Genomic DNA, 22,281 nt, shown 5'->3' on the forward strand with positions numbered 1-22,281 from the left:
CATTTTTTAAGCTTTGACTATCAGTTCAAAATATGAAATAAAGTCAGATTCCTGAGTGAGAGGTTGCTATTTTTATTTTTAGCAGTTCCGCCAGGTTTGATTCTCCCGTGCTCGCAACGTTACATCGGATTCAAGTCTTTGCTCTGGGCATCACTCTCTGCCATTTGGGCTTTGACATATTTCACCTGGCACATGATTGCCCCTGGATCTAAGTCCACATGGAACTCGTTTGCAAAGAGGCATCCGCTTTCGCGAATTTCGGGTGAGTCTTGAAGAGTAATCAGGCACTTTCGCTCCCTGCTACTCCCAGCGCAATTGCTCCACTTGGACTTGCGGAGGCAATACCCGGCAAACCAGTTATTGCCGATATATTCCTGTCTCATGTTGTTCATGAGAGGACTTTTTTGAAGGTCGACATTGCATCCGCTTTTTCGAAGCATGCAATGACTTGAAGGCCGCCAAAGATGCTCCCTGAAGCAAATTTGGGAGGCAATACTTTCTGTAATTGACCAGGAAACTTACAGAGGACTTGGATCTTATTAGTTGTCAGGTTGAAACTTACTCTGCATGTCAAACCTCTGGGTTATGAGTTTTGTACCATCTTCTGGTCCATCGGCCTCTTGTATTGTGCCCATGGTGGCATAGAAATGTTCTGCAGGGTGACTTGTGGTTGAAATCCACTCAAGGAAAACTTTGACCATATGACTTTTGAGGAGGAAAGTGGCGAAATCTCGGGTAAGGGCCACATTTCTGTATCCCTTCATAATGAATAATTTGCAAGGAGGTTCAGCCTTCTCTGTGTCTGGGTATTCCCGCAAAGAGCGGTGACCTTCTCCGTTACTGTTTGAAATAGGTTGTTAATATAATATAAACGCCAAAAAGTGCTTTCATGTTCTCACTCGACTATTTCCAAGCGGATTTTTTGATGTGAGTTGGTTGGAGTGAAGCCCAGATCAAAATTGTTTTGGTCTTTGTGATTCGATAACGTTTCTCTGATTTTTGTCATAGACACCAATGGAAGATCGTTCCCTGCCAAGTTCAAAAACATTTTCCACTCCTTATTCCTCTTCTCTAATTCTTCTAAACAGTCAAGTTCAGCTTGGAGAATGGAGATATGACCGTTGTATACAGAAATATTGTTGTCGACAATGAACATCGGATTCCTCGGAAATCGCCGTTGGTAGCAATTCACAACAGCTGGAAACAAAAAAAAAACGTTTTTGAAGGAGAGCGAGAGATTCCCTATGAATCCTAAATTACCCTTAATCAAATCGAACCAAAACTTTACCTTTCGTTGCCTTCTGGACTTCAACAGTGCTCTTTTGATCTATAACTATACAATGCGTGTCTGTGGGACGGAAATGAGTGCTGAGGAACATTTCCAGGATCCCAACGTTCTCATGAATCAGATGAGAGAATGCCAATGGGAAATTCGTCTCCTCCTCGGTCACTTGATGGAGTGCTTGGCTCGATATCATTGTAAAATAGCTGTCGCATTCCTCCATTGCAATCGTGCGTTCCAACATTTTCCTCTCACTCAGAAAGTTCTTGAGCCAAGGCTTGTCAGCGCTCACTGAGTTTGCATCTGAACAATTCAAAGAGTCCAGGATGGTGTCCAAAGAGGGATTTCTGGATTTTGCCAATAACCACGATATTCTCCACACATTTAGGGCCATGGCTAAGAGAAAGACGAACCACAACCGTCTTGAGCGTATTGTTTTGGTGTAAGCCCTCCGAATGGCCCACGCGAGTCTCTGACATTTTGCTCGAATCTTCATGTAAGTAAGTCTGATTCACGAACGCCAAAAAGCGTTAAATATAGTTTCTGCATAAAAATGGAGTGATGAAACAATGGCAAGTGTTCAAAATTGCACAAGTGAGGCTCTCAGATTTGATGATACTGGGAATGAAATGCAGGCGAGGAGAGGATTTTAGTAATAAGGACGGGCTTTAGTTATCGTTGATACCTTGAACAACATGGAAGTTAAGTTTGGTTAAAAGTGATTGAGACATATTTAACATCCTACTCATATTAAAATATTTCGATCTGGGACTGGAGCATATTTTTGTTGGCATTGTTTAGAGAGAAATGATCTGTGACGCGAGAGGTCGCTTGCATCTAACTAGGCGGCAAGAGTTGTAAATTTCAGTACCAGTGCGAGTTTTTTTTGACCTTACTAGGTGACCTTGTAATGAAACTCTCCTCAACCACAATAATATTAATATTTGAATTAAGTGAAACTTATTGGGGGAAAAACACGGAAACAGAGGGACATAAAACAGGGGCTTACAATTAAGGAGCACATAGATATTAGATACTAGTTCTCGTGACATATCAAGGAGCACAGTACTTGAACATGATAAATTAAATTCAGTTTACAGAACGTCCTTGAGGACACTTGTCAAGTTAAATATTAAGATAGAAATGTTCATTTTTGTACTAGAGTATGGTAAGATAAATCAAAATATTTTAAGTTACGTAAAATTTAACCTATGGGTTTGTTATCTTATAAGTAATGAACAAAGTCCATTGTTTTTCTATAGCTTTTCCCATTTTGACAAAGATACTCGAATACAGAGATAGAATTGTCCACGAACCAAAGCTATTGGCAAATATGCTGGGTGATCACTTTTTTAAAGTGTTTACCTCTTCTAAGAAAGTGCAAAATACAAGTCCTATATCAACTGACAGTAACCCCAATGGTTTGAGTGATATTAATATTACGACATTTGATGCATTAATTGCGATTAAAGACTTGAAAGTCTCTAGCTCGCCAGGTCCAGATGGAGTGACCTCGCAATGCTTTATCAAATGCTCTACGGTCCTGGTTCCAGTGTTTGCCTATCTAATGACATCCATGCTGGACAAGGGAGAATTTCCTTCGTCTCTTAAAGTGACGAACTTCACACCGATGTTCAAGGTGGGTGACAAATCCAACCCAGCCAATTACCAACCTATATCACTTACGTGCAATATTGCCAAGGTACTTGAAACTCGGGGCAACACTGCTTCCGCTCTCGTCACAGTACCATCACGCAACTGATTCAGCATTTCGACAGCATTTGCACAAAATTAAAAACTCATGACTCGGTGCATGTAGTATATCTAGATTTTGCGAAGGCCTTCGACAAAGTGGACCACGGACTCTTACTCCAGCGTTTAGTTTCAACTGGTGTCGAAGGGAAAGTGTTAAGCTTCATAGAGAGGTTTTTGAAAGAGAGTAAACAATATATTAGAACCGATAATTTGCTAACTAACGTGTCCAATGTATCATCAGGCGTACCACAAGGCAGCATTCTTGGGCCTATACTCTTCATTATTTCAATATCGCCACTACAGCATCTAGCAACAAGCTCCACTGTGTCTTGTTACGTAGATGACACCAAGTTGGTCTATGGAAGAACGGATGATTGCACTTCGGGGTTGGATGACGATCTGGAAAATACCTACAGATGGGTTTTGGCAAATGATATGGCTTTTAATAGTAACAAATTTCGTCTTATGACATTCGGTAATGTCCCCACTGTTTCAAAATACATGGATAGCACGGGCGATCCCATTCAGCAAGTTGGGCCAGTTAATACCTGGGGGATATTATTCAAAACACAGTAAAAATCGGGTATAAGAGCCGCTTTGGGGCCGTGAATTTCTGCTCTTATATCCGATGTGCTCTTATATCCAATGCTCCAGTCTAGGTTTTACGGTCCAAACAAAAGGCAGCCATAAAAATCGAGAAAAATGAAACAAAATGTATGGAGGCCAGTGTGTTGGCTGTATGTTTACGCACCAAATACGTAGTTATTTTGTCACAGAATTACATACTGGCTTTGAAGTATGATAAAAAACCAAGAGTTTTCCAAAGGAAGCACGTTTGACCCCTAACTTTGTGGCACCTTCGGTCAGACTTATCTTGGCCAGCTTGTCAAAATCGGCAGGGAGCTTTTAGCCTCTCCTTGATGGAAAAAGGGGTTCTCTTGGCAGAAGCCATTATATATGACTGTTTGTTTTTATGAGAAAGCACTGAAAACTTCATTTTGTGAAATGGCTTAACCAGTTTCCATCGAAAACTTCATTGTGGAGCGCGGGAGAAAAACATATTTTGCCGCCTTCAATTCTTCTCTTATGTCCGATGTGGCCAAAAAATTTGTGCTTTTATATCCAATGCTACCTTACTATACTTCACTGTATAATTTGATTCGGGGATTCACAATCCTGCTCTTATATCCGATTTGCTCTTATATCCGATTTTCTCTTAAATCCGATGCTCTTATAGCCGATTTTGACTGTACAGGTAAATTTGATGAGCACATTGAAGTCAAAGTGGCTATGGCCTTTCAATCATGCGGATGGATATACCGAACATTTAAATCCCACGATTCAACGACTATGCTGACTCTATTCAAATCTCATGTCCAACCTCATCTGGAGCATGCATCTCATGTTTGGGCACCAGTGAGGTCCACAGGACTTCAAAGAATGGAGAGGGTCCAACGAAGATTTACACGTAGAGTAGCTGAGAATACCATTCGTGTTGATCACTCCTGCACGCAATACCACAAGACACAACCTTTACTTTCTTCAAGTCACCCGGGTTATTATCAGCCAACTAATCAGTTCTAACCACGATCAACAAGAAAGAAAGGCGAAATGGCGAGAATTCGATATTTCGAGAGACTCGGAATCCCCAAACTCGGACCACTAGCAGTCTTCAGAGCAAGGTAAAATCAATGCCCAAACCCTATTATGACGGTTGCACCTTCATAAAGAGGATCTTTTCATCTTCATATTATTAGTCCTTTTCACTTGTGGATGAGCCGCTCAGATGGTGTCTCCCAATTCATTGCCACGTCTTTTAGGGCCGGATGACTTCTGGGATAGGACGGAAATCAAAATGAAGGGTGCGCCGACATTTGGAATCATATGATAGCGCCATTACGCTGCACGAAAAATGGTTTACGTTCTGCACATCAGAGGGCGCTTTGTGAGTCAGCCTCTACCAATTAAAGAGCAAAATTGGCCGATTTCTTTTTTTTGAATTATAGTGAGTTTATGTTGTCTTTGGCAAATTCTTTCAAAATATTTTGTAAAATTAATGACTTGGGTCACATAATGTCCGGAAAAGAAATTGCTTTCACAGCATTTCACCACTAGTTTACATTTAGCAATCTACCGTGCGTCTTCCCTGTTTGTTTAGCCTAAAAACAGCTGATTTTGAGTTTGGAACGTTTGGTAGTCAAATCATTTGAACCTTATGGTATCCACACTCAAGACTTGTGGTGCAGAAAACAGTTTTATTCTGTCAATTTCCAGTTGATTTCAGATGGTTTCTTTCTGATTCGAGACTTGGAAGTGAAATAGGCTGGAAGTACGCGTGGTTCTCGGATCTGGAAAAAAATCGCCTGCGAAGATTATGTTGGTACAACAGAGCGAGTTTCTAATTGTTGGCGATTCTGCTTATCCAATCAGCCCAGTTCTCATTAAGCCATTAAAAGAAACACACGCAAATCCGTACAGCTGACTTAATCAACACTTATGTGGATTACGAATTGCCTGTACGAAAATATAACTGGGGTTTGGAGAAGGCGACATCCTTGTCTGAAAATTGGTTTGAGGACCAAACTGGAGAGGTCCCGGAAGATCATCCGGGCCACATGAATGCTACCCAACCTCGCAATAGTGTTGAACGACCCAATGCCGGAGGATGCAATGGGTGAGCCGGAGCAAGAAGAAAGACCGCACATTGAAACCAATGATATTAACGGAGAACATGTAACAGAGGCCGTTAAGAAGATTCAGGGAGTTGCTTGATGAGAACGACTGTTTCAAATACTTTGTAACCACATTGATTGAGACGTAATGAGACAGTTCTGATCATCATTGATCCATAACTAATCAAATGAATTAATGCAAATCTACAATCATTATGTAATTTTCAAATCTTCATTTAGGCTTCAACGATAATCTTGTGCCTTATCGTCTTTTGCCCATTCATGTGCTTCTACTTCTCTGTTTGCTCTTTCTCTTGCCCATTCATGTTTTTCTTCTTCTCTAATATTTTTCTCCTTCACCCATTTGTGTTCTTCTTCCCGCGTTCCATTATCTTTCTTTCCCTTTCGTTTTCTTCATTTTCAAAAGCAAAAGCTTACTCTTCTTTTGCTTTTCATAGTTCGTAATATTTGAGTTTTTTTTAAGTTCTACAATTCTCATTATCTGCTCGTTCTCTTTGGCCATTTCTGTTCCTTTTTTGACTCGGTATTTAACTTGTGGCTAGAAGAGAGACAAACATTGAGTGATCTTCCATTTATTTTTGAACTTGTTTCTTTCTCTTAATAACCGCTCCAAGTAGTTTTGTCTCCTAGCCCGTGAAACTAATAATCTTGTATTTATCCTCATGATTGTTTTAAACTTGGGGTCGCTTTTCTGACAAAATGAAAAGTGTTTGTTTCTTCCAATGTAAAAATACGACTATCATACTATCTTTGAAAATTACTCTCAAATAGCAATTTAGACTTTTAAGATATTTTTGTTTACCATTATTGAGCATGCTTATTTTTTTAACTTATCTTTAAATGGTTGAATAATTTGATTCGTATTCATTTCCTTGAAGTACACTAGCTATAAAGCTATAAATTTTATAATTTTAAAGCATCCAACATACCTTGTTTGTGAAATAAATTGTAGACTGACATTATTGCGATTGGGCGGGAAGTACTGCAGGTATTGAACATTCAATTCTTTAATTTCGTCTAGAGTGCTACATCAGCTTGAAGTTGGGACTCTGATATGTGCACCATTTTCTGAAGCAGTGTCAATACCATTCTTAAACGTATGTGTCTCCCTCGAAATATCACCATCAAGCAATCAATTTAGCCTTAGGCAGTTTGCCCTTTCCCTTTCCCTTGGGGCTTCGATTGGCAGCTTTGGCTGCTTTATTGACCCGGCTGATTGAGGCCTGAATGTCTTCTTGCGGCAACATGCAAACTCCGTGGTGACATCGGAAATTGAAAGGCAGACTGAAAGAAGAAATGTTTAACTCGATAAAAAATTCATATGACAAGAATGGGTGGACTCACTTATGCGCATTTACACGACGCCGATTTTCATACCAAGGGTCGATAAAACTGCGCTTTACAGTCTCACAGTTTGGACCTGGAACCTCCGCTAACTTTCTGCAATCTTCACTAATCTAGTCAAACCGATCTAGTCAACAATAGATTAGTCACTTCATTGATCTCATCATGGGAACACGACAGCCATGTCTAAATGTCTAATGAAGAAGAAGAGGAATTAGTTTGTTCATATATTTCTAGACACTGGTTGGCGGACGATCGACCACTCTCTTGGCTTAACAGTTCAGTTAACCATTTCGCGATCAATTCCCAGGAGACCATCCATTGTACTGTTTTACCAGACGAGTGGTTGGTCATCCGACATCCAGTGTCTAGAAATCTATGGTTAGTCACATCCAAGGTCTTGATCTGTTCATTGTAACATTATACTTGTGTTCCTCAGGGCTTCATTTTAGGTCCATTCTGTTTCATCATTTTCATAGCTCTAATTCAGAAGCTTAGAAGTAGCAATGTCAGTAAATATAAACTTATTTTGCGGTAGGAATGGTCAAAACTCTGGATTGGGGGGTAGAGAGAGCTCTGGTATTGGGAGAGATTAAAAAAGTGTTGCCTGTACAATAATCAAAGAAGGTACGAATGGTATCTGATGTTGTACGGTTTCAAAAGCATTCATGAGCTTTGTCCCAACCCAGAATTCAGGGTCACTTGCATGTTTTTCAGAGGCTTAACGTGCTGTTTGAGAGCACCTTCAAGTCCTCGAGAATCCAAGCTAGTCAGAACAATGAAGTACCGTACATCTCTCTTTTTTCTCGGGCTCCTTCATTGTTTAATATTCTCCCAATAAGTATTTGTGGGGAATACCGTAGGTGTGAATCATGTTATAGGATTTAAGTCAGGCTTGAACAAGTTCTTGAGCAAAATTCCTGATCAACCCAAAATTCAAGGGCTAGCCAGATCTGCCAACTCTAATTTGTTGGTAGATCAGATATGATATCAATTGAAAGCTAAATAAAATGAGATTGATAGATCTTCTCTTTCATATTGATGCCACATTCCCAGTAGCGTTAAGGAAGTCCGCAAAAGAAGTAAATTGAACATGAAGTTCAATTCCATTGCTGAAACTTATTGTAATTGTATTCGCTATGAATTACATTTCAAACCAAAGTCATGGTGATTGTAGTGCATTACACCTGAAACGGACGTGTTTTTAAACGCAATTAATTACATTTTAGAGCATAAGTACATAATTGACAGCAGCCTGCCTATGATTGAGGTTTGAAAAACTGGGCCCTGGGGTTAGTCTCATTTGATCGAGAAAGCCATGCAGCGATCCAAATACGATCCTTTTTATTATGCATCATAACGCCGTCATTCATTTCATTTCAAGCATTTATGTACTCACCCGTAGGCCGGGCATTCGCCTCCAATTTCGGTACATTTGGCGGCACGGCATTTTCCACCTCCACGGTCACAGTATTCTCCACAAGGACAATGGATCAAGCTTGCGCATGGTGTGTTGCTATCTGCACGGATAATGACACTTTGGCAAATGAACTTAACAGTTTGGCTAACCAAGGAATTCTGGCACGGCATTTTCCACCTCCACGGTCACAGTATTCTCCACAAGGACATTGGATCAAACTTGCGCATGGTGTGTTGCTATCTGCACGGATAATGACACTTTGGCAAATGAACTTAACAGTTTGGCTAACCAAGGAATTCTGGCGCTTGAATCTCCGTCCTCTGAATTATGGAAAGCATCAATGTCATCAATTCCATAAAAAAAACTCATGGCCAATTCAAGTCACCTTCTCCCATATTCTCTAAACCTTGGCCGTTGTTGCCTCCTCAATCCCGCAGGTTGAGCATTTTGAAACGATTGAACAGCCTGGCGTTGTTGATCCAAACTAGATTGCCTCATTGGAACACAATCAAGGTTTCGACGACAATGTAACGACTTTGGATTGCATTCTTTGCCTTCAGCCACTCCAATAATGGCACAAAACCTCTGTTTACTGAGAGCACCGAAAAGGCGTTAGGCATTTTCTTTGTTCATTTTCATTCTTAGCTCACTTTTGTGTGCTTACGATATTTGGTGGCCTTGAGCACGTAAACAAAGGCTATTCAAGCATTGCGAGTTGGTTCTACAAGACTGACCTCGCTTTGCTCTTGGGACGCACAGTTTCCTTTTGGTGTGACAAAAAAAGGCTCCCCTGGAATTATAGGAGCAATTTATATCCTAACTTAAGCCTTCTCGTTGTGACCTGCAATCTCACCGACAGCTCTTGCTGGAATGGCATGGATCTCCTTCACGTCCAAAATTGTCGCATCGACCTTTTAAACACGACAGACCTTCAAAGCAATCCGTTTGATGGACACACTTGGCGCCTTGTTTTTGAGTTCCAAGCCCTTTGGTGGTGCAAAGATTGGCAATTGAACACACCAAACCTCGTCGACAAGATTGGTCTTCGGTGCAGACTTGATCAATGTCTTGATGGCGATAGTGACACGAGGATGGACATCTGGAATCGGAATTGGATCCAAAACGTTGCTCCCGTGGTGCAACCAGTTCCAAGTCGTCTTGACGTTGTTCATGGGAATCGAACACGCGATCTCTTGATATCTCGAATTCGTTTGAATCAGACCTACGTACAGTGGGATAAGATATGAGTGCCAACGCCATTTGTTGACTTTTGATAGCTCTCTATTTTTGCGTACGAATATTGTGCTTGACCATGGATGGAGACAACGCTGATGAGTAGGAACCAAAGAGAAGATGTCATGACACTTTATTGTCAAGTTAGAGGATGCATTTTCATTTCACGCAACAAGTTTGACGAATGGTCCGATCAATCATAACAAGATTTATGACTGATATGAGATTGGATTGTAACTATACATTGGTGTTTCGGGTCGAGAGAGTTATGCAACTAATCAAAGCGAAATATCTTTGAAAAATGGAGGAATCGTCCAAGATCCTTTGAAGTTCATGGCTTAGGCTTAGGGAAATGGGTCGGTTTTAGTTGGGACTCCGACTACTTTCTGAGCAACATCAATCAAAATCTCCGCGATATCCATAACACTGAGCCCTAAAAGAAGCCCGAGGAAACCACCAACATCGGCAATGAAACTAGAACTGTCGTAGAAGAACTTCTCCGATTGCACCGTTATCATGGATTGTCGCATCTGAATGAACAACGTATGACTATGATTGAATGGCAACGAGTCAAAAAGGGGTGGAATATTTGAGCTCGTTATTTTCGCATCGTATTTCCTAATACGACAGTTAGGCACACATCCCGTAGTTCTAACAAATTTGTCGTAGGTTACATTCTTGTATAAATCCATCCACATGACCGTTAAAGAAGTCCAGTCTTTTGTCTCGTTGCAAGGTCTCTTTGGTGAAGCTAAAATACAAAATAAAGGCTAAAATGTAAGACATTCCTTCCAAAGGTTGTCGAATCCAAAGTGCCGTAAAACATGCAAAAGTGAATTGCCTGCCGGATTTGTTCATTGCTATGTACGAAAAGGTGTTGCCACTTTCATTTCCCCAAAGAGAGACTAAAATATCTGAAACTGCACTGTTTTGTTTTAAGTGGGTGTCACGGTCGAAGGGTGAACCTTGCCCAGTCCAATGAAGGCTCCTATCACATGATCCAATTCTTGCAAATTGACAGTCTCAAAGCTCACATAAGTACGGTTCTCCATCTGTGGGCGTGATTAGGATCAAAAAGTTTACTTTTTGGAGACAGATGGGGAGGAGAATCGAACCCCGTAGCTTGTCTCACTCTTGAAAACTGCGCTAATTACCACACCACGTTTTCTTTTACAAGAACCGGTTTTCAAGATATTATTTTCACTCAAAACCACTCGAAGCCAAATCTGACGTTAGAGAATGTCTATTTTCTTCACGAGTGGCTGGAAACTCAGATTCCGGCCACTCGTGAGCAAAGCGACAAGAAATAAGATTTCTAATGGTGGCGTTTGGTTTCCTCTGCGTGCCGGAGAGCGAACTTTATACCGCTGATAACCGGTGCTTGTAAAAGAAAAAGAGGGAACACATTTTGAGGTTAATTAGCGGGTTTCTCACATCCAAAAACATTCGAAATGTAAATTGGTAGCCGTCATGTGGCAAACTGCCGTGATTTACCTCTCACCGCAAATGATTTAAAAAAGAGAAGGTTTCAATTGCCACCTCGTCAATTCAATTTTCCCCCATCAAAAAAAAAGAGCAAACATGTGCCAAAAACAAAAGTAATCGCAAAAAAATAGGCAAGCTATCCTCCCTTCCCCAGAGAATTACTAATTTGCCCCAAATAAATGGCAAACCAGCAGTACATCCGAACCTTATTGGGATTATTATATTTTCCAAAAGTAACTCTGGAATGTTGGTATTACCTTCATTTTTGGGTAACCAAGGCAGATGACACGGCATGTTACTTGCTATATATTTTTGCGTGCATTGGAACGTTTTCGCTTGTCCTCTTTCATCACAAATGTGACCGGGTCGCGATTTGGACGACATCACCTTCTCTTCCAACGAAATTACGCTCGAGTTATCAGGCAAAAAATTTGATCCTAAAATCATCGCGCCTCCCAAGATCTCATTTCCCGGAGCTGTAAATTGATCTGTACCATCAAAACTGATCAATGTGGTCCAATTCGGGTTTGATGGTATGAACGCTACTCTGGTCTGAAAGACATTGTTCATTTGAAAAGTGGAGCAATTCGAACATTACTCATGATTCGCACCGTTTCTGAAGTTGAGACATTTGCATAAATTGTCACCACATCACAAGGAAATAACTCCCCGTTCGTGACTGTGTATGTACTTTGCAAACTGGTCCGAGTCTCCTGTTTAAGATGTTCGTTTCGGGGCAAGTTGTCCCTTGAAAAATGAAAGGTGTGTAAGAAACAAATATGCAAAAATGTGCGAGAATAAGGTGACTTTGTAACTTATAATGCAGTCTTCTTTTGGTGATTTCAATTGTCAAAATATTATTAAACAGTATTTTGCCACAAGGTTGCACTTTGGTTAATTTCAATTGTACATTGAACAAGACGATGACAAACCATTGAAAATACCAATTGATTAATTATATTTCTTGCAAACCTAAAACTTCAGCCGCAGGAGTCCTATTATGTTTTCACTTGTGAAAAGGCGGCGACACAAACTTATTTATCTAATTTTAGAAGTAACTTAACGACCTTCCATCTGGGTAAAGAAATGTACTTGCTCTTGACAATTGCAGTAGCTTAAAAAGGGTAACAGATATTGGAAGACGGTCTCTGCAGATCTCCGCTTTCAATATCTATTCTTTCCAAACCTCTCCACTTTTATAGCTTGTGAATCATTATACAAGCCAATGATAACAGTACTGATGACGGCAGGATCCTCTTTTTTTATTTCTTGGTAAGCTTTTTCTATTGAGGTCTCATTCGTGCCTCGTAATTTACGAGTACTGGGTATCCGGCACACGGTCAAGGATGGCAACTGACGTGAGATGGCGGACTCCTCCGTCACTGAAGTGCCCAATTCGCCATGTTGTAATTTGTTCCATGAACTCACAACTTGGTAGACAAACACAATTAAAAGAATGGTTTGACATCCAAACTTCACGACAGCTACATACATGTCTGATACAAAAGCGAATGAAGACTGATGATTGACTACAATATGGTGTCAAGAGCCAAACCTAGTAAAACAAATAGGAAGAAGGCGTTACAAGAAAGGTCTAATATTTTTCCGCGGTGACCAGACAACTCGACCTAGGACATGTCAACTCACTGAACGACACGACTAAGGTCCTCAAAATTATGCGTAAAAAAGGACCTGACGATGCAAATACAGATGCAAAAAAACAAGCCCAGGATGCAAATAAGGGTGCAAATAAACTTCAGAGATGCTTTAATAATTATAACCTTTCATTTTAATGGTACTGGGGATTACATTCCCTGTAGCGGTTAGAAAAGCCCGTGAAAAAAACAAACCATAAAAAACAAAAACAACATCAGTCAAAAGATGCCGAAAATGCAGAAAAATGTGAAAACGGACCATAGCTGCAAATTAATGTTCGGGATACAAAATAACGTAATTGTTGGCCCAGGATGAAAATGAATGTTATTTGTGTAAGTTTGAGAACACCCAGTGCAAAAAATAATTACAATTACAAATTACAATTTCGCTCCACAAACATGAACTGGGCTCATTGGGTCGAGTTGTCCTTCAACAGTTATGATCTGCTTTAAGTGTTATGGTTTTGAGCAATTGACCCTGATTAGCTATATACCTCTATGGAGTGACGTAAATGGTTGTTTTATGAAATGTCGTTCTTTGTTGTGAATATACCAATAAAAAGGAACGATGGCATTTCTTTATTTATTCATTTTCAAGCCATGCTGCACTGGCATGAATTTTTTCAGCTCTGCAAAATTTTTCGAACCGTCCACCTTTTTGAACAAGTTCAAGCGCTCGACGTCATCCAATAAATTATTGAAAAGATTAAAGTCACCAAGATCACGCCATCTATTGGACACACCCGAGTCACCCAATAATTTACAAATAAAGTAAATATAGGATCAGCTTTTGAGGACCTTAAACGTCAGTCGTTTTTCTAGCTGTGACTTTGGGTTTGTAACCAAAATGTGACACATGTTCTTCTTGACAAGGTATTTGTTCAATTAATGTGCAGTTCTATTAAACAAATGAATCATTCGCCATATGAGAAATAAACGTTTGTTATAGCATTTAGTAAGATTTGACATCTAAGTGAAGCAACGTACAAAAAGAAGTACTAATGCCTAGGATCAATTAAAAATGATAACGTCCGCCGAACTGTGCGAATTCATGACTTAGGAGACCGGATCGATTTTGGTTTTGAATGTGATTTCAGTAATCCATTTGAAAACACTGATGACCATCTCCACGATATCCATGACACTGAGGCCTAAAAGGAGCCCAAGGAACCCGCCGACATCCGCTACGAAGCTGGAAGCGTCATAGAAATACTTTTCCGTTTGGAACGTGACAATCCCTTGGGGCATTTGAAGTACCAACAAGTGACTGCCATTGACTAGTGGGTCTATAACGGGAGGAATAGAGACACTGGCCATGTTTGCCTCGTATTTCCTATAAAAGCAATTGGGCACGCATCCGGTGGTTTTGACAATTTTCTCATAGGTTACATCTTTGTATAGATGTTCCCACACTTCTTTCCAAACAATCCAATCATGTGTCTCGTTACACGGTCTCTTTTGTGAATCTGGAATATGGAACAATACTCGACCTGGGCAACTATCATCTCCAATGATTTGAAAAAATATCTCTGTGTTATATTCAAAGCTGAGCTCCTGTGCAATGTGGAGATGAAGATGTTACATTACCTTCATTTTTAGGCAGCCATGGTAAATGACAAGGCATATTTCTCACTAAATAATCTTGGGTGCATTGGAACATTTTCGCTTGGCCGCTGTCAGTACAAATACGACTGGGTTGTGATTTCGATAACATCACCCTCTCTTTCAGTACTAATAGACTAGAATCCTCTGGCAAGAGGTTCGATGCTAAAAGCTCTGTACCTCCAAAAATTTCGTTTCCCTGGGATGTAAATTGATGTTGATTATCAAAACGGATCATCGTGTGCCATTTCGGGGATAATGGGATAAACTCCACGAAGACCTACAGTTGATTCGACAGGCCATGATGTTTGGTGGAGAAATGAATGTTATTGTGTACTATAAAGTACTTAATAATCTGAAGTGGAAGAAAGCTGAAGCATATCCACACCATGAGAGGCTGGGAAGGTGTGATGAAATTTCCAACCCATTGCTAAGTTTCACCTTAATTTAAAAGAAAAATTAATGATTTTGTTGGACAAAGATAGATTTAAGTTGAATTTAGCTAAATCATAGGAATTAGTTTGACATTTTCATCAAACCTTTCCAGCCTTCGTGGTATGGAAATGCTTGAGCTTTCAACTCCAGCTCTATGTGCGAACATACCAATTCAGTTGAGGATAAGTTCGTGGCAATTGTCACCACGTCACAAGGGAATAACTCGCCTTCCATTGGTAAGAATGTGTTATGGACTTCAATAGATGCTTCTGCGTTCAGAGGCTCATTTGGATCCAAGTAATTCCTGGAAATTCAACATGGGATTTACTGTTCACGTGAAGTCACAGGGGCATCTTGAAATGCAATGGTTGATGGGCAATTCATGCGGAACGGCAATGTACCCTCCTAAATGTAATTAAAGAGTGGAAAATGTGACATTCACGAAATAAATTTAGGTGAAACATATATTAACACGTCATTTTGGAGGGGAAAAAAGGTCTGACAGTCGCAACAGAAAAGTTACTTCTGCAGATCAGCAAAATTATAAGGGAGCATTTTTAAATTCACTTACCAGCCTAAAGCACAGGGGCTCCTAAAATTTGACGCTAAAAAGTGATTTGCAATCAAATGGAGAAGAGGGAAGTAGATTACTATAAAGAAACAACGAATGAAAATATTTAAAAGACATCACAAGTATAATAGATATTCAAGACGTAATGGAGACGTTTTTTTAAAGTATTATGACTAACACGATGCATAAAAAGTATTAACTTATTGCTTACAAATGGGTTAAATAGAAATCGGCACACCTAAAGAATAAACTGACACACTCACAAAAAGATATTACGAGCACACCAAATGTAGAAAGAGGCTAACAAAAACAATCAAGTTGCACACTGAATTTCAAAACTGAACACACAAAGTGAAAAAAATGGCCCTCCAAAAAAAAAAAAAGAAATACATTCGATCCAAAAAGGCTTGAAGCACACCCAAAATTAAAGAGCAACATTTAAAAGTAAAAAGCCATTCCGAAAAATAAGGCAAAACATTAAAAATTTAGAAGTGCTTGGGCCATAGGGGCGAGCCTTCCTCAGCCAGTCAACTCAGCCATCACATTGGCCGTTTCAAATTGCTCAAAACCTCTTCTGTCAATAAGCTATAAAACAGAAGCTAGCAATATAGGGTTCCACCAATTTCTTGAAGCACCTCGACCTGAAGACGGCCCGAACCCAACTTTGTTTGGGCAGATGAAACATGTCATTCCACTCTCAACTGGGTCTACACAAAGGGCTCGATTGGGTCTAACCAGGCAAAGAGGGACTAACAAATGTGTGTCCGTGCTGATCTGGTTAAAAAAAGTGCTGAGCGGCTCCGTACGTCCTACTGCAGGTGGAATCTTTGAGTAAATTTTTCGAAACCGCGACTATACCTTTTTGAGTTGAATACTTGAAAAAACCTTGAGCATCAATTAACTGAGCTCTTTCTTTAATCATAGTCATCCGCCTTGCTTACGTATGTCTCGTACCCGCACATGGTCAGCTGGTCAGCTAACAACCATCAGCCGGTCAACATTACGGTGTGCAGTCAGTGTTTATGGTTTGTGTGCTTCTTTTGCTCTTTTTGTGTGCCAAAATACTATCTGTGTGCCTTTATCAGGGATGAGAAATCATTAAAAGCCATTTTTGACCAGGTGGCAGAAAATGGTAGAAATTCCTTGAAAGTCGAATTTTGCTATTGCTGGCCTTCATGGTTGAGGTGGGTGCGCCGAAATACAGTTCGGTGTACCAATATCTGTTTTGGTGGGCCTCTTTTCTTTCTGTGCCTTTTTTTTTCCTTATCCGTGCATGGGCCATATAGGGAGATGGTTGTAGCGCATTTGACTAATGCGGGACCGAGTTGATCTCGGGTTCATGGGTTCGATTCTAGGTCTCCCCCCACACGCAAACCCTGCTTCTCTAGTGGATATTTGCCTCGATTGGCAACCCTTGAACCCAGAATGGGCCCCAAATCGCTATGTGTGACTCTAATCGAATTGCCATTCATGTACCACTTATATATACGTATCCAATGAGACATGCTTCTCGCAATAAATCCATTTAGATTTATCAGTGTGCTGTTCAAAAACTTTCATGTGCCTTTTCCGTTTTTGGTGTGCCCGTTTTATGCCACCCTTTAGAAGCAGCTTGTCTCCTCATACGTTTTGGTTCGTATATAATTTCATGCCAGTTAATAATGAGGACATTACTTTAGTCTCTAATTGAGACAAACTCTGGCAGGCTTGTTTGTTTGCTGGTACGAGTGCCAGTGACGCACATTTGGCTCTGCAAACAAGTTTGAAGCCCCAAATTTGTATCACTGTCACTGGGAGGCATGCTTATTTGCTGATACAGGGTGCATGATAAGTTCTGCAATGCAATTTTTGGAACGCGCAGACCTCTCAATCAGTTTGAAAGATTTGGGTACTCGTCTTTATTAAAATAGACCAGTGGGTATGAAAGGCCGTCAGACTTACTTGCTGATATTTTCGTGTCGTCGCTTCTCTACTTCACTGCTACAAGAATCAGTGAAATTTTGCGTCGACCGAAATTCTCAGCTCAGATTGGTTGAAGCATAGGCCAAAGCGGTCAAGAGGTCAAGGGAATAAGCCACAAATATTGTTGGCAATATTTGTTTTGGGAGAAATGCAACAAGGAGATAAAATGTTCTCGGAAATCCTAATGAAAACAAATTTTCCAAGACCAAAGATACTTCAGATTTGATCAAGAAAGTCCCTGAGACGATTAAGCAAATTCTCATGCGTGATGTTTCATGTCACATTAGGGAGACAAATCCCTCAGCAGCTAGGAGGTTTGATAAAAACGAAGTGAGTCACAATGAAGCAGCTTTTTGAATTGTGTTTAACAGCTTTTTGAATTGTGTTTAAATGTGTTTAAGCATCAATTTTTCAGGAAATAGACGATTCCCAGCCAAACTCTTCAATGCTTTTTGGGTTTTAGAACTTATCACGCACCCTGCAGTAGAGCCAGCCTTAATGTCATAAAAAAAAGAAATGCCTAAAATTAAAAGACTACGAGTGTAAGGTCAAAGCATTAATCCTGTTGAATCAAGAACCTTCAATTCCGTTCCCAAAAATGAGCTTACATGGATCCCACGTCCAAACCCAACATATCTTTGTAAATCTTTGTGCCTTAAGGGATAGTTCTAAGGCTTCAGCTACTCTTCAGGCATAATTAATTGCAATCGCAACAACAGGGGTTTCAAATTATTCATTTTTCGATAGAAACCATAAAAAGTGGCCTGAGCAGTGGTGCTTGAATCGTTTAAAATACCTGAAGGGTAACTAAAGCCGTACCTAAATCGTAGAACCACAAGTATAAATTTAAACGTGTTCGGTTTGGATCTGGGACACATTTGAAAATTCATTGTTTTGGAACGGAATGGAAGGTTCTTGATTCAACCGTAATAGTGCTTTGACCTCATTGTCGTATTCTTTTAATTTTAAGCATTGGTAATGGCAATCATAATGTTTACAACTTTATTGTGATTTTAAGGCTGGCTCTATTACAGGGTGCATGATAAGTGTTACAACCCAAAAAGCACTGAAGAGCTTGGGCTGGGAAGGTATCATGCAATGGTTTATTTCATGAAAAATTGATGCTCAAGAACATTTAAACAAAATTCAAAAAGCTGCTTCATTGTGACTCCCTTTGCTTTTTGAATAAAAACCGTTTGAAATACTGTTACCTCTTCAGTGCCTCAAAATCCTGCAAACTCCCGGCATTGCCAATGCTTAGTCTATTGATGGTCCGACGATCCTCTATTCCCATTTCTTGATATGCCTTTTCCATAGAAATCTCGTGGATTCTTCGTACTTTACGGAGGGTTGGCATTCGGCATAGCGCAATAGTTGGCAACTGGTGGGAGGAAATGGATTGCTCGACGATAGAAGTGCCCAATTCCCCGTGTTGCAGTTTATTCAACGATTTTATTATTTGATAGACAAAAACGAAAAGCAGAATCGTCTGACATCCAAATTTTACAACCATCATGTCTCAGAGTTGCTTAGTGGACTGAAGACTAAAGACGACCAAAAACAAACCTACCAACGGACGACAAGGTTGAGCCCAGCCCTTTGAAAACAAGCAACGACAACACCTTGCTTCTATAACCAAGCTTTAGCCCTGGTTTTTACTTTGGAAGTCATTTTGTAAACTAAGGAGAGGGTTGAATCCACCAAGTCCATGACACTCAGTCCCAGTAGAAGGCCTAGAAAACCACCCACATCACCAACAAAGCTGTTGGTATCGTAGAAATATTTCTCCTCGTGAACTTCCACCATAGCTTGCTTCATTTGAAACAAAAAGGTGTGGGTCAGATTGGAGGGTGACCAAATTATGCGTTGGGCATTTCTTTCCACCACCTCAATGTCATACTTTTTGTATCGACAATTCGGAAGGCAACCAGTTTGCACAGCCACTTCGTTAAGAGTGACATTTTCCGATAAACTGTCCATAACGAATCGGAAGTCATCCCAATCAGTTGACTTGTCACAGAGCCGTTTAGAACCTAAACCAATCCAGGATATTAGCCGGTTTGAGCTTGAAAAAATGCGACTCTTTTCTAACCTTGCTTCCTCTTAGTCCAAGGGAGCTGACAGGTCATGCTTCGTGAGATGTATTCATTAATACATTTGCTCATTTTCATTCGATTCTGCTCGTCACAAGAGGCTCCATCGCGAGGTTTGGCGTTGAAGACCTGTTCCTTGATGTCAATGGTGGATTCAAAGTTGGCCTTGAAGTTGGTTCCATAGAAAGCGTCACCTCCGAGGAACCCATCGCCAACAGTGATGATTTGATCCTTTTCGTGAATATGGAAGACACTGCCGAGACCCTCATCCAATGGTGTGTAACCCAGAATGATCTAAGCACCATGGCATCCAGGGTAATTACTAATTAGTCAATAATGGGGATAATGGGGTCCAACGAGTAGACCTACCACATTGGAAATGGTTACGTTTTGACGAATGGATAGTGTTTCACATGGTAACAAGTCGCCTTTCCGATAAACTATAAAAGTTCGATCCACTTTGAAATCGATTTGATCCTTTTCTTCCGCGGTGGTTTCGAAATAGTTTCTAAGGGTTAAGACGTAGAGGTTCGTGTTCAATTATTCAATTCAAAATGGGGTTGAAATAGGCTGATCCCAATATTCAATTTCTGTCTTCACTTTGATAGATTTAATCATTTTTCAAATTTGCTTAAAGATCAACCAGAGGCGTCAATTGTAATTCATTGCTGAGGATGAAAGTAAGTAAGAATCATGACCATGAGCCTTTCTTGTCAAACGTGTGAGGATTACATTTCCAGAAGCGGTTAAGAAGTCTGCAAACCAACAATGTACCGTTGCAGTTTAAAATGTGAACTAGCCCATAGCCAACCTGAAAAAATGTAAGAATAGTTTTATCATTGTTATATTTTCCACAAAATCTGGTGTGAATCAGAGTGACAAAGCTAGGTAGATAAAACTTGTCGAGTGGTTTGCTCCGCCGTGAACTTCTCAGAACAAGACAGTAACTTACAAAATGCAGAGGAAAGAAAAGATAAGATATTTGTGGAGAAAAGTTAACTTTTAAGATACGTACTCGTATGAGTAGAATGAAGTTAGCCCTCTTGGTCTAAAAGTTCTTTCCATACTATTTGGTCAAATTTTCCATTTTGGCCAAGAGAAAAAAAAACATCATTTTCATTCGTATTTCAGCACAGAATAAATATAGATTGAAAAAATATGTTTTTGGGCTGATTCAGCAAAACTTTTGACAAAGAAAGTATGTAAGATCTATAGCCGATTGCATGCCTTCAAATTCAAATTCCCGCTTTTGATTTTAGGTAAGTATCTAAATACTCGGAAAAGCTTTTTATAACAATGGCTTTCAAGACAAGTTTTTCTCGTGTTGTAAAGCATTGATTGCGTTGAAGTATTTTGAAATAAAAAAAATCCTGCCAAAAGAAATATGTGAAAAGGTCCTACTTTATTACGCTTATAAAATGAAGGAAAGCAAGGCAAACGACAATCTAACGCCCTGATTTAATGCTTTGTGTCTTATCATTTATGGGACGAGCAAAGACAAACTTTGCCACCAACGTAAACGTGAGCTGACTTAATTTTCAATTATTGGAAGAGTTGTTTTACAAAATCCAAATTAATGTCATTTTTGAGGCAGCTTTGAAATCACATTACTATCACCGCTCAATAAACAAGTACTGTCAAATTTTATCCAAGGATGGCTTAATTTGGCTGGGCACCATAGAAAATTGATAAGACTTTCACCACCGTTTTCAGCCTGATTCTCAGGATGTGATCAAAATCAGGAACATCTTTCTTAACATGATATATCTTCTATGGGACTATTTTCCTTCTGAATGATGGAAGGAGACTCGAACCTGGTAAAGAACTGCTCTGACCACCGCAAATAAGTGCCCTATTTTGTTATGAAAACGAAACTGATTTCAAGTTTGAAATAATGGCCACGTTCTATTTCATCCCCCCCCATCGGCCTGAAAATAATCTTACGTTTCTAATCCAATTGCTGCGTGACATTTCAGCATATTTCCAATTGACAGTCGGTCCAGGATTAACAAACTATCCTTTTCCCATTGCTCGTAAGCTTGAGCCATGGTTGGAACACTTGTGTTGTTATCGATCGAGATGGGATGACGGCACACTGTAATTGAAGGGAATTCGTGGGTTTTCGAGGGTTCGTGAGTGATCAATGTTCCAAGTTCGCCACTTCGCAATTTTGATATGGACAGAGCCAGATGATATATAAAGTATAAGATCAAGCAAAGCTGACAACCTCTTCTGATGACAACTTCCATGGTGTGACATAAATGTTATGCCAAAGGCAGAAATGAGTGGGAAATTGAATAATAGGTGGTGTGTGAGTGCGTCCTATAGCTAATTACGAAAATTATTCCACAATTACAGGTTCATGAACTACCACTCCAGTCATTCACGTGTTGATTGCTTGCTACAAGTATGATAATAAGCGAATATTTTTGACTCATGCTTCACGAACAATATATTTTTAATGAATAGATTACCCATAGCCATCAAATTCTAGACTAAGTTCTTTTTTTCTGTGTCAGATTAAAGTTGTAGCAGTTTTATTCTAACTCCGGTAATTTGATTTATGATGTTTCAGTTGTGCTTTTTCAGCCTCTTGTTCATAGATTTATAGTGATGTGAAATCCAAATGTAGCCTAGCTTGCCGTGTCACGGTCGTACTGATAGTACCTCTGAAATTTGGCCAATCATTCAAGTTCCAGTCATTGCCCTACTTTGGCTAATAATTGAAGATGATTGAACTAAAACCTAAAT

General features: G+C 39.9%; 5 protein-coding genes across 6 annotated transcripts; all 5 read right to left on the minus strand.

Moving 5' to 3' along the window:
* On the minus strand, window positions 1-1,846 carry LOC131890832 (N-acetyllactosaminide beta-1,6-N-acetylglucosaminyl-transferase-like). 2 transcript variants are annotated; one of them, XM_059240270.1, is made up of 4 exons: window positions 1,289-1,846; window positions 900-1,197; window positions 563-840; window positions 1-499 (listed from the first exon to the last, which is right to left on the minus strand). In XM_059240270.1, the coding sequence occupies exons 1-4, from the start codon at window positions 1,776-1,778 to the stop codon at window positions 120-122; spliced, it is 1,446 nt and encodes a 481-aa protein (XP_059096253.1). In that variant the 5' UTR covers window positions 1,779-1,846; the 3' UTR covers window positions 1-119. The 2 variants fall into 2 exon arrangements, with proteins under 2 accessions (XP_059096253.1, XP_059096254.1); XM_059240271.1 differs by having other exon boundaries at window positions 50-471.
* A 4,852-nt stretch (window positions 1,847-6,698) lies between these two features.
* LOC131890901 (uncharacterized) lies at window positions 6,699-8,664 on the minus strand. The gene is made up of 2 exons (XM_059240347.1): window positions 8,474-8,664; window positions 6,699-7,014 (listed from the first exon to the last, which is right to left on the minus strand). Exons 1-2 carry the CDS (start codon window positions 8,662-8,664, stop codon window positions 6,855-6,857), a joined length of 351 nt encoding a protein of 116 aa, XP_059096330.1. The 3' UTR covers window positions 6,699-6,854.
* On the minus strand, window positions 8,660-12,729 carry LOC131890900 (uncharacterized). Its single transcript, XM_059240346.1, has 8 exons — window positions 12,399-12,729; window positions 11,824-11,959; window positions 11,470-11,764; window positions 9,790-10,478; window positions 9,348-9,716; window positions 9,159-9,284; window positions 8,880-9,086; window positions 8,660-8,814 (listed from the first exon to the last, which is right to left on the minus strand). Exons 1-4 carry the CDS (start codon window positions 12,704-12,706, stop codon window positions 10,072-10,074), a joined length of 1,146 nt encoding a protein of 381 aa, XP_059096329.1. The 5' UTR covers window positions 12,707-12,729; the 3' UTR covers window positions 8,660-8,814; window positions 8,880-9,086; window positions 9,159-9,284; window positions 9,348-9,716; window positions 9,790-10,071.
* A 1,112-nt stretch (window positions 12,730-13,841) lies between these two features.
* Window positions 13,842-16,137, minus strand: LOC131890449 (uncharacterized). The gene is made up of 3 exons (XM_059239789.1): window positions 15,073-16,137; window positions 14,455-14,749; window positions 13,842-14,333 (listed from the first exon to the last, which is right to left on the minus strand). The coding sequence occupies exons 1-3, from the start codon at window positions 15,136-15,138 to the stop codon at window positions 13,924-13,926; spliced, it is 771 nt and encodes a 256-aa protein (XP_059095772.1). The 5' UTR covers window positions 15,139-16,137; the 3' UTR covers window positions 13,842-13,923.
* Window positions 16,138-18,696: 2,559 nt separating this feature from the next.
* On the minus strand, window positions 18,697-21,858 carry LOC131890544 (uncharacterized). The gene is made up of 4 exons (XM_059239908.1): window positions 21,475-21,858; window positions 19,900-20,038; window positions 19,530-19,824; window positions 18,697-19,470 (listed from the first exon to the last, which is right to left on the minus strand). Exons 1-4 carry the CDS (start codon window positions 21,777-21,779, stop codon window positions 19,067-19,069), a joined length of 1,143 nt encoding a protein of 380 aa, XP_059095891.1. The 5' UTR covers window positions 21,780-21,858; the 3' UTR covers window positions 18,697-19,066.
* Between the last annotated feature and the right edge of the window lie 423 nt (window positions 21,859-22,281).

Source organism: Tigriopus californicus, chromosome 11, assembly GCF_007210705.1.
Source record: "Tigriopus californicus strain San Diego chromosome 11, Tcal_SD_v2.1, whole genome shotgun sequence".
In the NCBI taxonomy this organism is placed as follows: Eukaryota; Metazoa; Arthropoda; class Copepoda; order Harpacticoida; family Harpacticidae; genus Tigriopus; species Tigriopus californicus.